The sequence below is a fragment of the Musa acuminata genome, chromosome BXJ3-9, assembly GCF_036884655.1.
Source record: "Musa acuminata AAA Group cultivar baxijiao chromosome BXJ3-9, Cavendish_Baxijiao_AAA, whole genome shotgun sequence".
Taxonomy (NCBI): domain Eukaryota; kingdom Viridiplantae; phylum Streptophyta; class Magnoliopsida; order Zingiberales; family Musaceae; genus Musa; species Musa acuminata.
The window spans coordinates 41,682,105-41,698,527 of NC_088357.1; the positions used below are offsets into that span (position 1 = coordinate 41,682,105).

At 37.7% G+C, this 16,423-nt stretch overlaps 2 protein-coding genes across 3 annotated transcripts; one reads left to right on the forward strand and one right to left on the reverse strand.

Moving 5' to 3' along the window:
* Positions 1–1,175: 1,175 nt before the first annotated feature.
* On the reverse strand, positions 1,176–11,989 carry LOC135586839 (uncharacterized). 2 transcript variants are annotated; one of them, XM_065166456.1, is made up of 13 exons: positions 11,868–11,989; positions 11,675–11,737; positions 11,427–11,597; positions 10,813–10,944; positions 9,308–9,447; positions 8,621–8,707; positions 7,512–7,637; positions 4,760–4,915; positions 4,485–4,547; positions 3,944–4,045; positions 2,233–2,403; positions 2,075–2,154; positions 1,176–1,741 (listed from the first exon to the last, which is right to left on the reverse strand). In XM_065166456.1, the coding sequence occupies exons 1-13, from the start codon at positions 11,896–11,898 to the stop codon at positions 1,684–1,686; spliced, it is 1,380 nt and encodes a 459-aa protein (XP_065022528.1). In that variant the 5' UTR covers positions 11,899–11,989; the 3' UTR covers positions 1,176–1,683. The 2 variants fall into 2 exon arrangements, with proteins under 2 accessions (XP_065022528.1, XP_065022529.1); XM_065166457.1 differs by lacking the exon at positions 7,512–7,637.
* Positions 11,990–13,202: 1,213 nt separating this feature from the next.
* Positions 13,203–16,370, forward strand: LOC135650165 (protein WRKY1-like). The gene is made up of 3 exons (XM_065169354.1): positions 13,203–14,729; positions 14,819–14,944; positions 15,794–16,370. Exons 1-3 carry the CDS (start codon positions 13,936–13,938, stop codon positions 15,969–15,971), a joined length of 1,098 nt encoding a protein of 365 aa, XP_065025426.1. The 5' UTR covers positions 13,203–13,935; the 3' UTR covers positions 15,972–16,370.
* The last annotated feature ends 53 nt before the right edge of the window (positions 16,371–16,423 follow it).

Below are 16,423 nucleotides of genomic sequence, written 5' to 3' on the forward strand. Positions count from 1 at the left end.
TATATTTGAGTCATGATATCATGGTGCGCCATGGTGCGCATAATCCGAGATGCACATTAATTAGTCTAACTTAGTTGAGGTGCTGAGGTGTCGACCACGTAATGTTTTACATGGCTTCAACTATCATGGGTGATCCATGTCGGCTATGCTATCGATCGTGCATTGGACGCCTACCACTTGTGAGGTGCTGAGGTGTCAATCACGTATTGTCTATGTGGCCTCGAGTTGTCGACGTGTTGCCTACTACATGGTGTTGAGGTGTCGATCAGATTATCGATTTCGTATCATTAGCCTGCCTCTCACTTCTCGATTTGCTCGAGAGTAGAGAGATTGAGTCAAGAAGTGATCTAGGATACATAACTTTCATAAGCAGTTGACTAAGTGTCGTCGATATGCACATTCGATCGTTTAGATTCTGTGTCGTTCATTTGCATGTTCAGTCGTTTCTATTACATATCATCAAATACATGTTCGATCTTTTGATTACGTGTCGTCGTATCCATCAAACATGTAAATGGATGATGTACAACTGAAATAACTGACGTATCCATCAAACATGTAAATGGATGATGTGCAACGGAAATAACTGACGCACAATCGAAATGATCGGACACACAAATCAATGACATCCAACCAATTACTCATGAAAGTGTTTTTGCAACATCGACTATGCAACCTAGAAGCGAGGGGACTAAGGATATGGAAATGACATAGGCAACACGTACTATGTAACCTAGAAGCGAGGGTACTAAGGATATAGAAATGACACAGGCAACATGTACTATGTAACCTAGAAGCGATGGGGGTTAAGAATATGGAATGACAAAGGCAACTCGTACTATACAACCTAGAAGCGAGGGGACTAAGGATATGGAAATGACACAGGCAAAACGTGGCCAACACCTTGACACCACATGGCTCGTTGGCATCCATCACACGATTCAACAACACAACACCATGTGGCCAATACGCCAACAGCTCGAAGCCACGTAAACGATATGTGATCAACATCTCATCATCTCGACTAAGTCAAACTAATTATTGCATGGCTCGAGTGACATAACCATTCACTATAACTATCTACTTCTCAAAACATACTATAAAAGGGTACTCCCCGAGTACATTCCACACAAATTGAGAACCGCTGAACCATCCAAATCCAAAACTGACTTAAATATCAAAAAGGGCATAAATCAAGAATACCCCCAACTTAATTTTATACCTTCAACACGGAAATGAACGTCAAGAAACCATTGGCACAAGCACTCGTCTGATGGACGAACAGCACACTTTTCATCAGTTGCATCCGCATGTTTGCTGCAACAAACCAAAACAAAAAATACAACACCACCAACAAGGTGACGAGAAAAAGTACCCAAGTTTGCAACAGCAATTTTTAGTACCCATAGCAGTTGTTGATTTTGACAGTCCGCATGCTTGAATACCGAATTAGTCTGCCCACCGATACACGCCCCACCATCCCTCTGGGAGCAACATGGTTTTCTAACAATATTAAGCGAAAAAGGAAGCATTAATCATGCAAATGGTCTGAAAATTTGGGCTCACCAAAATCCTATTTACACTCTCTGGGTCAAAGACGGGCACAACAGTTGCTTTTAGACAATGATTAGTACTTTTCGGTAAAATATACAGGGATCTTGAGCCCCCGCCAAACAATTTAAGCTATTGTTTTTGTTGCTGTTCAGTTCCATGAAATCTTCGTCCAGCTTCAACAGTCTCCCTATTGAAATAAGAGGAAAGAGTGAAATTAATAAACAATTATGATTAACAAAATCTGGTACTCAAAGCATATTTGGAGTATTATGATCACCAAGTGACTCGGCATGTCAATTGTTAATGCCAATGCAAACACAGAGCATTCGTTTTACAGCATAGCCTCAATTCAGAGTAACTCATGGACAAAATAGTGGTTTATTCATATAACAAATTTGAATAGTTCATTCTAGTTTGTTCTAAGGTTTCAACCGAAAAAACAGAGCACTATTTATCTTTTCTTCCCGTGCATGCAATTACAAACTGATAATGGAATTCATGGTTTACATTATATCTATACCTGAAAGCATCTACAAGCTCCTTGTTCTCAGGATCAAGCTTCACTCCCTCATAAAAGGCACTTGCTGCTTCATCAAAACTCTGATAAAGAAAAAGGGAAATAATAAGCTCATTACAGAAGTATTTTATTCAACCAAATATCTGAAGAAGAGACCATACTTGTAATAGACGTAGTGCTGCACCTTCCCTGTAGCAAGCTTTGGCCCAGTCTGGCCTCAGCGCTCTGCAAGCCCTAGCATCAGCCAAGGCCTGTTCGCCTTGTCCAAGACGTATCCAGCAGAGGCTTCTATTTGATAGCAAAGCAGCTTCATTTGGGTCCAGATCAATAGCCTGAATTATAATTATATATGTTACAATTCCACAGGATAGTATGAATAATTTCAGTGAGATGATTAGTATGAGATCAGGATGGCAGTCTAAGCTTTAGTCCAAATGGGTGGACAAGCTGGAGATAATGAATTGCTATTTACATTAACAGAAGTTGAACTAGTGACAACCAAGTAATACTATGACATTGAGATATCATTTATTCATTAAAAAAAAAATTTGAATGTGCATCACACATTAAATATCATGGACTATAACTCTAATAAGAATCTTACTTCAGGTGACAACCAGAAACCCAGTTTAGCCACTAGAACGACATAAGATCACAGATTGAGTAACTACAATTTATCTGTCAAAGTTCATCATGGCAAAGTGGCTTAAGAACTGCAACTTTAAGGATCTGAGCTTACACAGACACATATAGCTGGTGTCCAGTATACTTTATTTACCTGCACATTTCTAATTGTATTTACCCCTATAATTGTCTTTTTTCAGACCCAGGAGGATAATGTTGTTTGAATTGTAAACATTCTCAGAATTTTGTGCTTCCTCTTGTGCATTCATCTACCTTTTATATCACCATATTTGCTGGTTAAAATCCAACAATTTTTTAGCCCATCAACATTGACACATCACGGGTCAAAATCACATAAACCAAATTCAATTGACAAATTAAATTTAAACCAAACCTAGGATCCAAATATCTGAATTCAGTATAACATGACAAAACTACAGCCAACCTGAAACAAACCAAGAAGACAAAATACATCATAAATTACAATAAATCTAGAGCTATATCTAGCAAAGACTCAGAACTAGTTTTCTTTGTTTCTTTCTAGAGAGTATTTTCTGTAGCAATCATAGATACCTTGACTGTAATGATAAATAGAGACCAATTGTTTTATCAAAAACCAAAGACAAGGGATTGTGATAAACATGCTTCCGATTAAAACTGTTCAATATAAATCTCAATTGAAGTCATCTACAATTGAATGTTCAATATAATTAAAAAAAGCCAAGCATTACTTTAAATAACAGGATGACATTGAAAAGGTGACTCATCAGATGTTTGTCTTAGCTTATTAAAGATGAAAAAAAATCTCATTCAAACGTTACATAAACTAAAATGGTAAAAAATTAAGTGAAATTTGGATTAATGAAATTTTATTAAAACTCTAAGTAATTGAACAGCACAGACACCCACCCAAAATAAATGCTTCAACCTAAATATAGAAAAGATCAAACAAAGGATTCAGATTCATGCCTTTGGCCACCACCCTATTATCAATCACAATTCTTCTTTCCAATTTGCATTCAGCATTAGATATGTGGTAACAGATGTGATCTCTTGTCACTTTGGATGTGGTGGGAGAGTAAGTGTCATCAACAAAATTTTTTTGCAGCATCAGAGATATGTTATCAACTAGAGACTCAGTTGATAGAAATACATTTATTCCTCCTAGGTTAGTATATGCAAATCCATAAAAGAACCATTTGAACTTGTAGTTGTTGGTCAATATCTTAATCCAGCCCAAGGAATTACCTGGGTGTAAGCATCTACTGCCATCTGGTAGTCCTTTTTCCTGAAGGCATCATCACCTCGTGACTTGGCTTCCATAGATCTCTTTTTGGATTCAGGAGTTACCTGCATAATTGAAATGAGCATTTGAAGTGTTTTAACAAGATAGTTGAACAATGACAATCTGATACACTAGAGCACCTATTTCTTTTTTAGATCTCTTATGGTAAACCACACATACCACCAATTAAGGCTTAACAAATTAGTGATTATTGGTTTTAGACTACCAAAGTGAGAATTTTTTAGCAGATAGTCACGGCAGAGATGCCTAGTGTAAGAATAAAGGGGTCCCTTGACTGAGGAGACATTGTAGGAAACAAGATATTAACATTTCTAAGAATAGATAAAACTGAAATTCCAATTTCAATTGTAATGTAACTGGGATAGATAACAATTATATTATATCTAAAGTTGCTACTTGTTACAGGCTGATTAAAAAAATTTCTCACAGGGTACTGACAACAACCATAAGATAGAAAATGAAATCCAAGAGCAAGAGTGACACCTCAACCATCTCTGTTTTATGCAAAATGGCACTCCTTGGCAAGTCAGCTTCTCTTCTACTGGCCTGTCAGTTCACATTAGTCCATTAATGGATAAAAGTAAACAGCCACATGCAAACACAAAAGTGAACTAAAAACCTACAAAGCTGTCAATCTTGAAACTTAACAGCAAAGACATATGCTAACTATATCTAGTTTTATGCATGAGTACATGCATAAGTGAGAAGGAAACAAATTTCTTCTACTACTAGATGACTAGGGCCCATCATTCAGAAACCTGTTCCTTGCTTGCTTCAGCAGACTGCATGAATTCAATTAATCCATCTGTGCTCCAGTTTGAAACGTTTGGAACTGGAGATGTTAATGGCAAAAGAACTTCAACAACATCTCTGATATCCCTCAAAGCAGCAACTTGTATTGGCTTTAAACCATCCTGCAACAAAAGTAGAAAATCTAGTTGCAATATGCTTTTGTTTCACAAAGCAGCTAACCATTAAAACTTTGCTGCCAAATTAAGCAGTTAAACTGACCAGGATCACTAGTTGATTCCATTAAACAAGTCTCTTGTACATATAAGCTCAAGACATATCCAAAGGAAAAGACAGAAAAACGATATTGCCACACAAAAGAAATTGATATCACCAGTAGCAATGCAGTCATGAAGAGACAAACTATCTACTTCCTTAATAGTTACTAGTTAAAAATGTCAGCAAAGTCTCAGAGCATTTGAATTTTACACATTCTAGTCAACTGCAGGACAGCCTTACCTAGAGCCAGAGGATTAGATTATGAGGTTCATTCAATTTATTAAACTGGAACAGAGGACTAGAAAAGAGAGAAGAAATGACTAATCCAACTGAAACTTGTACAAAATGATATACTTGAGTAATATGTTGATGAAGAATAGTTTAGTGATTTTGTCTATATTCATTTTAGTTAGTTTAGTGATTTTGTCTTCTTTATTAGAGTAGAAAGTGTGAGCTTATTTAGTTACAGGGATTCTACAAAATGGTTTACTTCAGAGATCTTGAGCAGGTTGAATCCCAGTAACTAAATAAGCTCACACTTTGTACTCTAATAAAGAAGATAAAATCACTAAACTAACTAAAATGAATATACCTGGAGTATATCAAATTCATTCCTTTCATGTGGAAAGATGCCTGGAGTTGACATCATGGCTCCTTTAAAACAAAAGAAAGCAAGAAGCCAATCGTGCAACAGTTCCAACAACCAAAGGCTAGCTTCAGCAGCATGATTCCTGTTTATCAGATATGACAACTAATCCTTGCCTCAAGAAGAGCAAAAGAAAAGAATAAATCCAAAACATTTTGAGATTAAAACCCAGATAATTAGAAAATACAATTAATAAGACTTTTAAGCAATGATTAAAATATCATACCATGCCAGAGTTATGAGATTCGCTCGATACGGTATGGTACTATATACCAAACGATATATATATATATATATATATATATATAAAGTAAAAAATCTGCAACGTCACCTATCTTCTCCCCATGTGGGGTGACATCGCCGAGACAACGTTGCCTCAGTGACATCACCCCACGATCGGTCAGTGTACATATATGTATATATATATGTACATATACATATATACATATATACATATATACAAATACATATATACATATATACATATACATATACACATATATACATATACATATACACATATACATATACATATACATATATACATATACATATATACATATACATATATACATATACATATATATATATATATATATATATATATATATATATATACACCGCCCAGTAGCGATCGGTCAGTGTACCGGTCTGCTGACGGACCGATACATACCGCCCGATATGGGCGGTATTATTCGAAATTGAAGACCTTACTTTTAAGAACAAGCTGCAAGGCGATATTAAGGATTTGGGGTTTTCTATAATCATAGAGGAACAACTGCAGAGTTTAAGATCAAGGGTGCAAGAAGAAAATTATTAAAAGAAAGGATAATTTCAAAGAAAATAGGAACAGAATGCATCACTCTAGGGTCTGATAATCAATCAAAGGTTAGAAGATTTCAAACCTTTGGTTCCATTGCATAGTCACACCATTTAATAAACAAAAGAGAGCCTATATCTGTTATTCCAACAACCCATCTAGTTTACACTTTACACCAGACACTACAAGCCCTTATGTGTCCTAAAATTATCAGATAATAATCAATTTTGAAATCCCATACTATAACATCTACTAAGATATGAAAACAAGTCCAGATAGAATTTTATGCCTTTATTACCATCAAGAGCGTAAAGAAAATAATAAAATTGTTTCTAATTTAAGTAAAACACTACATATCAGTCCCTGCATCACAAAGTAACCTTGTCATGAAAATCAGCATTATCTCGCTTTCTCCGGTCTGCAAGAAAAACAATTCTCCGAAAAGGTCAAGACTTATACATCTTGTACCTCAAAAAATGTTAAGACAAAATTTATACAATAATCCTGTTTTTATGGTTCAGTAGAGGAAGATATGCTGAGATAATAGAGACCAAGGTTCGCTTTACCGTACCATACCGACGTTTCTACCCGGGCTCGGTATGGTATGGTACCGGTGTACCGGGCGGTACATCAGGGCGTACCGAGCGGTACACCCTGGTATACCGAATAATTTTTTATTTTATACTATAGCACTGTAGCGGTACGGGACGGTCCGCATACCGATAACCTGTCGGACCGGTATGTACCGCCCGGTACGGGGGGTACGCTTCGGTATGGCAAACCTTGATAGAGACTAAAACATGATATGGTCAATTTCAATAGAAATTGAATCATAATTTGCAAAAGATTTTTTTCTTAATGCCATTATTCCAATTTCCATATTAAGCATAACATCCCAATTCATGTGCACTGAGAGCTAAAGCAGAAACCCACTTCTCTAACATGGACAGTCGGGCACATTCACAATCCAATAATAAGATATTGATAAACAACAAGTCAGCTTCAAGCATAAACAAAATGACTTGCAAGAGTTTACATCATCACATAGATTAGGATCTCCTCCAGCTCTTATTAAGCAACTGACAATTTCTCTACTTCCGTTATCAGCAGCAACATGCAACGGAGTTGCTCCTCCTACACTGGCATTTGGATTAGCACCTGCCTACACGGATAAAAACATAAGTCACTGTCTCACCAGATAAAGTATATTTTTGTTACAAATGCTATACACTGGAAGAAAAATACATGCTACTTCCAAAGAATTGTGTTAATTTGATACAACACAGAAGGATGTGTTTGAGCCATGTCCGAGGAAAGGTGGATGAAATCTATGATAACTTTATTAGACATAAAGATGATTTAATGATGAATAATATCGCCCTCAGCTGGGCTAAATCCAAATAATTTGGACATCACAGCTTGCTGATCTTTTTGTGCTTCCTTTTTCAATTTTTTGAAAGCCAGCATAGCTCAGTATGTCCACCATATGATTTTAGTAAGCGATTGGCACATCCAAAAGCCATCTAAACTTGTAACCACAGGTGTGTAAGTTGTTTCACACCATGTATTTCATCCTCTTACAATCCTAGATCCATTAAATCCTGATCATATGTCTAGCCTAGCATACCTTGTTTTTAACTCCAACAGATACACCTTAAGTTCAAATTTTCATCCCTTTTACTGTGAATTCTCATCAAATCATTTTACTATTGCATCTTCCATGTCACCTGAACTTGGAACCTTGTGTTCTGCACAAGTAATTCCCCACCATGTCCTTCAGGTTTCATCCAACTACAATCCTTGGAGCATCAAACCCTTGACACTACTTCTAACCAAGTCTTCTGTGGCTTTTGCTTCCCACAAATGCCACTGTCTATTGTGAAACTAACCGATTTCTTTTTGCAAAGAGATATAACAAGGGCAGTCAATGATATAAGTACAAGCAACAAAAACTAGAACTATATCATGTGAAGTTCATAAAAATCACCTGAAAATATGGTTGACCAGTAAATACTATAATTTACAATAAACCACATACCACAAGATATATTCAAAAAGTAACCAATAAAGTAATATACTAATTTTATATATGCATACAACCAAACATTTAAACAACCACAAAAAAGAAACACCACAAGATTATACCTGAAGTAGCAATTCCAAGCATGGAAGTGATCCAGCTGCTACAGCTGATAATAGTGGAGTGATATTGTCATCAGTTTCAGCATTGGCCTACAGAATTTGCATTAAATCACAGCATATCATGAGTTCATTAATGTGGACGCGTGCAGAATAACAACAAAGAGGAAGAAGGTGAAAAAGGAGACGTTAAGAGGTGATTCCGACAAGATTCTATGTTTAATCACGTAGGAAGGACTCAACATAGTTTCTTTTTGATAGATAAATAAAAACCACAATGAGGTCATCGACTAAAAACTACAGCTTTCGACAGTAAGTCTAGCTAAATAAATATGCACGACATTGGCAATACGAGTTTTTCAGCAAACACTGTAAGTTATACTGGACAAAAAGCTGAAAAAAAATAGAATTCTAGTAGTGAAACCTTATCATGGTTTATCAAAGCCATCAGTCCAATAGTGACGACAAAATTGATGTTTAACCTATAACTTACAAGATTTTTTCATTAAAAAGGTTTATTTATCATGAAAACTTAGATAAGACAAACTCAACGAACATCAGTGTTTGTGAGAAGCAGCTGCAAAATATGAAGCCAAGGTGAAAATCTAGGTAATATAAACTAAACATTGCTCATTGGATCTACCAAAAAAACGTAAAATTTGGAAGTGCTTAACTAGCATAAGCACAACTTACATTAGCATGATGTTCTAACAAAAATTGCACTGATTCTTCCTGCCCATGTCCAGCAGCCCAAATCAAAGGGGTACCAGCATCACTTTGTGATTCCACATTAACTCCTTTTGAGAATAAGAGGTTCAAAAGCTCAATGTTCCCTGCATATATCCAATCCAATAAGATAGGAAATATGTTGGACCATAAGAAATAATGATGTAATCATGTTAAAGAAGCTATATAAGTTCTGGTAGCTGAAACTTGACTTGGACTTGACATGAACCTCCTCGCATCAAACTAGTAGTAGGCCTTAGATTGTGTAGATGAATTATTTGGTTGCTTAGATAAGAAAAACTCAGCCTAAACACAAAAGACCACAAGAAAAAAAGAAGTAATCAGGTTAAAGAAGCTATATAAGTTTTAACTGCTGCAACTTGGAGTTGACGTGGACCTGCTCAGCCAAACCTAGTAGTAGGTAAGGTTGTTTACGAAATGATCTGTTTGGTTGTTTAGGTAAGAAAAGGGTCAACCTGACCCAAATTTGCATCTGCCTCAGAACAAATACCAACCCTCCTGAATGCCTAACGCAACCCTAACAAAATATGCTCTTAGAATATTTATCAAATCATATCAAGCTTCAAACATCAAATTGGCACTGAAACTCATATGGGGCTAAAACTAAATTAAAATATCCATTGATACTGAGCTGAAACTTGAAGAGTTACTACCAAACCTGCTGAAGCACTTAGGTTTTCCCAGTTTGGATGGGGCCCATGCATTTTAGCATATGGACCAGTACATAACAAGGGAAAACTTGATATGCAGGAAAACTAAAATCCATTATCCAGCCTCCAGTTTTATCAATTAAATTAACAAAAAAAATGCTGCATTCCTTCAAAGAGCAAATAAAGCGACTTTTAGGTTAACTACCAGCCTAGCTAAACTTTAGTTAAAAAGAGATCTAAAGGATGAAATCTATAATCAAATGTCTCAACCAACTGATAGCATTCCTCAAAATAAGTTTAATAAGCCATGTTCTGCTTCTGTTCACATGAAATTAGCAACATTCACCATCTATCCACCACAATTTTTAATGCAAAAACTCAGAGAATTAGCAGTAACCAACTTACCATCAACTACAAATTTCTGTACAATAAAGTAACAGAAGACTACCAAAGCAAAAGCTATCTCAGACCGAGAATAAGTCTGCAACACTTGTACATTGCAGATTATCAAAGCTTGTTAGTCTATCGTAAAAGGACTTCAAAAATCAGTCATATATCACATAGAAGAAGTGAATATCATGTTTTTTCCCCCAGAGGATAGAGTGCTTAGCGCTCTAAAACAGGAAAAAGACATACTTGAAAATTTGGTCGCACTGATTTTACAGCTTGGAATATCTCCAACATATAAGAACAACTCATTATAACAAAACACGACAATAAATTTTCATGCTAATAAATATGGAGGCTAACAGAACTCCAGAGAAGCACATTTAAATCTTTGACCATAAAGTTGGAGTTCACCTGTTCCAGCAGCATGGTGAAGAGGAGTGGCTCCTAAGTCACTGGAAGCAGAAGGGTCTGCCCCTTGTTCAAGTAGATATTTTGCTGTAAGATTATGTCCTTGACGAGAAGCATGAATAAGAGGAGTCTCGCCTGTAAGCAAAAAAAAAATTACAGTTCTAGCACCAGATGCTCCTTTCGGTCATCCAACCAACAAGATAAAATAAATTTGTTATGCAGTCAAATATATTAACCTATATGAGAAAAAACATGTACGAAATGAAGATTTTAAAAGGAAGAAACATCTGACATAAGATTTTCTAATAACAACAAAAGTATAAGAAATAATATTCGACAAAAAGAATATTATGCTTACGAAAACTGAAGTTTGCAGGCAGGTCGGTCGACGACATGATTTTAGCAAAAGGAAAAAAGTTAGTCAAGCCAAGTATAACATGCTAAATGCATACAATCATAAACACTGTATTAAGGTCCACGATTCAATGAATAAGAAGCTCATAAGAAAGCCAGTTTCTTCATCATGTTCACAACTCCAAAATCAAGGTTTATCAGAATTTTAATCACTCTTTAACAGGGATATCCAACTTCTGCTACATTAGCTTTCAGATGCATACCATCGTCATCCCTCACGTCGACATCGACCTTCAACTCCTCCAGCAAGTACTTACACACTTCAGTCCTCCCCTCCCTCGCCGCGAAGTGCAGCGCAGTCCTCTTATTCGCGTCCTTCACGTCAGCCACCGTTGTCGCCAGCCCCTTCCCCTCGTCTAGCTGCTTCGCCAGCTCTAAAGTCGCAACAAGAACATTCGGGAAACAAGCCAAACCAAGAATCGAAAGAAAGAACGACGATCAAGACACTAACTCTTGAAGAGATCGAGGTTCCCAGAGCGAGCGGCATCAAGAAACTTCTGAACTTTTTTCCTCACTGCATCCGGAAGAAGAGGATCGACCAAAACGAATCAATAAAACAGAAGACGGATGGAGAAAAAGAAGACGAGAAGAGAATAGGAAGAAAGGGTTGGCTTGTCCCGATTCTTAACGAAGAAATGCTGTACCTGACAGGGCTGCGGAAGCATCGGATGCCATGGCAGGAACAAACGGAGGGTTTTCGTCCTCCGGGAGAAGGGGCGGACGGGTTCTCGAAGTGTGCGGCGTCTCGTAGAAACTTGGAGTTCGGAGGGACGTAATGAACCCGCTAATGTAGCTAGGTTTAACGGGTTGTAATACGAATCTTAAAGTACGTGAAAACCGTCGGATTAGCCAGTGGTCTATATAAGGTTGGTTATTGCGTGTCCATTTATAATATATATATATATATATATATATATATATATATATAAGATCCAAAATTTATAAATATAATATTATAATTGTCAGTTAATTATATATATAATTACATGAAAATCCAATGTGGATGCCTACCAAATCACACGTGTCATAGGATATTTATAGTCTCAAAATTTAAGTAAAATTGAGAAAGTATCCAAAATAAATGGTAGTAACACATTATGAAATGAAAAATTAATCCCAGTAATGGTTTAAGTCTACAATCAAAATATTTATTATATCACTTATTATAATATTAATTGATTAAATTAAATAATTAATTCCATCATAAGAAAGACAAGAATGAGAAATTTTAGCCATCCGCACATCACTTTTGACTCTCATACTGTGGACATCTTTGAGAGTGACACCCTCCACTGAGCTATGTGAAATTGGGCAATTTTAGCTCCATGCATATTAAATCGGCAAAGGGATTATGTGTAATGAAAATTAGAAAGATTAGGATGTGAAAGAAAAAGAAAACACATGTTAAAGCTCACTAATTGCAGTTGATTTAAGGGATTATCCAATAATTATTATAGGGAATTGCGTACTATATTATAAGTTTGGAGAGTTGTATGACAATTTTCCTAATATTCGACACAACCACGAGTTCATACACGCTACCCGGCCCCACCGCGTCAACTGCGTTGCGACTCGTGAGGGTCGTCGGGTCCCACGTCCGCGTCAGCCGACCGCCACCGCACCCTTTCCGTTCCCCCCGTCAACATACACATGGAGGCGTTGTCTCAACCGAGACCGCGACGACGACGACTTTGAGGAACGAAGGTTTGTAGATTCTCTCCAATCCTTCTTGAAAAATAGACGCTCATCTGTCCGTTAGTTGTGATTCTGGGTATGGTAAACCGTCTGATTCTAGTCGGATGTCGGATCTCTTTGGAGAGGATCCAGGATAGATAAACGTCGATGATAAAAGAGCAAAGCGACAACCGATTGCTTAACCCAAGATTTAACCATCCGAGCCGAGTCGTGCCGGCGCGTGGGGCCCGCATCGTCAGAGCCCGTGACCTCCAACACTGATTCGACCTCTCTTCCGCCGTCCGATCCACTTCCAGCGGTGAGGATCCCCCAGCGGTGGCGGTGTACCCTTCCCCTCTCCTCGGAATCTAGTTCTTTAATTTCCGTCGTGTTTTCTCTCAAGGAAATCTCTCTCTCTCTCTCTCTGGATTGGCTGTGACGCCCTGCAACCCCCGCAGTCGGTTTCTAGGGTTTCCGTCTTCCCTTCCCATCTTTTGAGGGGTTTTCTTTTCATTTTATTTTTCGTCTCTTCCGGCCGCCTTTGGTGTCCAGATATCATTTATTTCTTGTAGGTTTCCGGGAAACGAAAGATTTCTTCTAGCGTTTGATGGTATCGGTACAAACGGGAGAAAAAAATGGCAGCTATAGCGGATCGGTATCGTCAGAATTGGATCTTGGATTACCTCAGCTTACCGGTTTCATGGTGTTCTCTCGTGTTTGATATTTAGATGCTTTCTTTTTTAGCTTGGTTTCAAGTCCTCGGATGCCCTTTGCTTTGCCTTTTGACCTTTCTTGAGGACTCTTCGTCTTCCCCCTTTTTCTTCTGATTGAGTTGCACTACAGTAGATCAAATCAGTTGCTTTTCGCATTTGAACACTGTGAGAGAGAGCAAAATCTGGTGAAATGCGTAGTTCGGTTGCTTCGTGATTCATCTCTGGTTATCTAGGTGGCGACACATGGGAAATTTCTGCTGCTGAGGGAGTGTGTGTTGGGTGAGCGGAAGAGATCTGTAGGGGGTCACTCTTAGGGGTTTCTGAGATGGAGGGTGTGGAAGAAGCTAATAGCGCAGCTGTAGTGAGCTGCCACAGAGTGCTGAACCTGCTATCCGAGACTCAGGACCAAACCCTAGCTTTCAAAGTTCTAAAGGCAGAGACTGGAAACGCTATTTCTATGTTTAACAAGGTTGTTTCCATGCTTAGTAATGGTGTGGGTCATGCGAGGCTAAGGAGGCTCACGAACCCCCAACAACTCCACTTTAACCATACCATCTTCTTAGATAGTCCGGCGGTATCCAGAGCTGACCCTTTTCCACTGTTGGTCCAATTCCTTCCAAGAAACCTACTAGAAAAGCCAGTTAACGAGTTGGGTTCCACTGTCAAGATCCCTCCACAAATACCCCCAAGAATGTTGCTTGAGAATCCAGCAGCTGCAACGGATGCAGCTTCCAGGGGCACTGTTCAAGCTGCCTACAGTCCTAACCCCACCCACCTTCACTTCCTCCAACAGCAGCACAACAGTCAGGTGTTTCAGATTCAGCAGCATATGAAGTTCCAGAATGAGATGTATGGAAGCAGCAATAGCGGCAAGAACCTCATGTTTGACAACTCAAGTTGCACAGCAACTGCATCGTCTTCTCGTTCTTTCCTGTCATCCCTGAGCATTGATGGTAGCATGGGGAGCATGGATGGGAAGGCCTTCAACCTGTTTGGTGGACCACAGTTGTCCAACTCGATGAACTGGCACCTAAATGATAGGAGGAGGTGTTCTAGAGGAGGAAATGATGGAAGTGGCAAATGTGCCAAAACAAGCAGGTGCCACTGCTCAAAGAAGAGGTCAGGGCTTCTGTGTAATGTTTTTTTTTTTCTATTTTCTTTTCATGAATATGTTCTCATTCAGACAAAGTTCTCCTTGGCTTTTGCAGGAAATTGAGAGTGAAGAGAACCATTAAGGTTCCTGCTATAAGTAACAAGCTTGGAGATATCCCTGCAGATGACTACTCATGGAGAAAGTATGGGCAGAAGCCAATAAAGGGTTCTCCCTATCCTAGGTATGGTGTTGTTGGCTTTCCTAAACACTTCTCTTCGATTGAGTGACCTGACATGCCAGATGTTTGTTGTTTATTACATAATTATTGTGCTTTGACATCATTGCCGTAATGGTAATCTAGCAGGAATCATTATTGATAAATTTAAATAGCCAGTGGTACACAAATTTAGGTAATAATTCTTAAAAACAAGCATGTCCTTGTTTTCCATCTGTTCTCTCTCAGATGATGAAACTGCATGGATCTAGTCATTGTTTTGTTTGATCTTGTCGGAACTTTAGCTAACAAGTTCTTTATATTTTTCTTTTCATAACCAAGTTCAAACAAACAGTAAACTATTATTTTACAATTTCCTTATCAGAAAAATAATAGATTGCTGGTTATAATTTATTTTTTTCTTTAGTAATTTTTCTTTTTTTATAGCAGAAAATAGGTCTAGCATTTCTCAAATGTTGGTTAAATTTAAGTATGTTCACATACTTTTCCAGATTGTTTCAGTTACCAAATAACATGCAAGGCTGATTAAGATGCTGGGCCTTCAAGGCTTCAACATATAATCTCCATGAGTCTTGGATCTTCATGCTACAAAGTAAAGGTCCCACGGTTCAATCACCAGTAACAAATACCATTTTGTTTGCTTATTTTCACTTTTAAATCCTAAAATTGACTTCGAACATTTTACTAATAATTCCATCAGTGGAGTATTTTAGTAGATTCACTGTACTTCTCTTCGATGATATGGAAGTGTTATCATAGTCAATCTTATGTACTATTAAATGATTTTTGTCCTGTAATTCTGTTCTATACAGCTTTAATTTGGTACTAAAATATTTTCTGCTATAAATCGAGCAGAGGATACTACAAATGCAGCAGCATGAAGGGCTGCCCTGCAAAAAAGCATGTCGAGAGGTGTGTTGAAGATCCAACAATGTTGATTGTTACTTATGAAGGAGAACACAACCATGCCAAGCTATTGACCCAGTCTGCCCACATATTGATGTCGGTCAAGGAGCCATTAGCGACGAGTTGATTTTTTTTCTTCATTCAGTTTCCATTGCAAGTAGCTTGTCCTGTATATATTCCTTGTGTTCAAGAAAAACATGTTGGGGTATAGCCGCTGCATGGGTTCAGGTCAATGAGAATATATGAAAGATGGAAGATGCACCCATAGAGCCTCAAAAGAATGCTACTATTAGTTGAATATCATGACCATCACCATGGAGGAATTTTGTGATCTTTATTTGTTTGAAATAGGATTGGTTGGAGCTTCTAATAGTGATCTCTTGTTAAACCTAGCAGAATGGCTTTCTGATAGTACAAAGCCATGGTTTGAAAGAATTTTAAATTGTGTCCATCCTGATTGGTATAATATAATCCATTTTGCAAAATACCTGTGAATGAATTATTGGCCTTAAATGCAGGTTTTGTACTTGGGAGTGCACTGGACTTATTTTCTGTGGGGTTTACTTGATACTATGAATT

Coding starts and splice junctions, on each gene's coding strand:
- LOC135650165 (XM_065169354.1), top strand. CDS start 13,936: ATGGAGGGTGTGGAAGAAGCTAATAGCGCAGCTGTAGTGAGCTGCCAC. Junction 14,730..14,818: donor TGCCACTGCTCAAAGAAGAG/GTCAGGGCTTCT, acceptor TGGCTTTTGCAG/GAAATTGAGAGTGAAGAGAA. Junction 14,945..15,793: donor AAGGGTTCTCCCTATCCTAG/GTATGGTGTTGT, acceptor TAAATCGAGCAG/AGGATACTACAAATGCAGCA.
- LOC135586839 (XM_065166456.1), bottom strand. CDS start 11,898: ATGGCATCCGATGCTTCCGCAGCCCTGTCAG. Junction 9,448..10,812: donor TCACCATGCTGCTGGAACAG/GTGAACTCCAAC, acceptor GGATATATGCAG/GGAACATTGAGCTTTTGAAC. Junction 4,046..4,484: donor ATAAAACAGAGATGGTTGAG/GTGTCACTCTTG, acceptor TCAATTATGCAG/GTAACTCCTGAATCCAAAAA.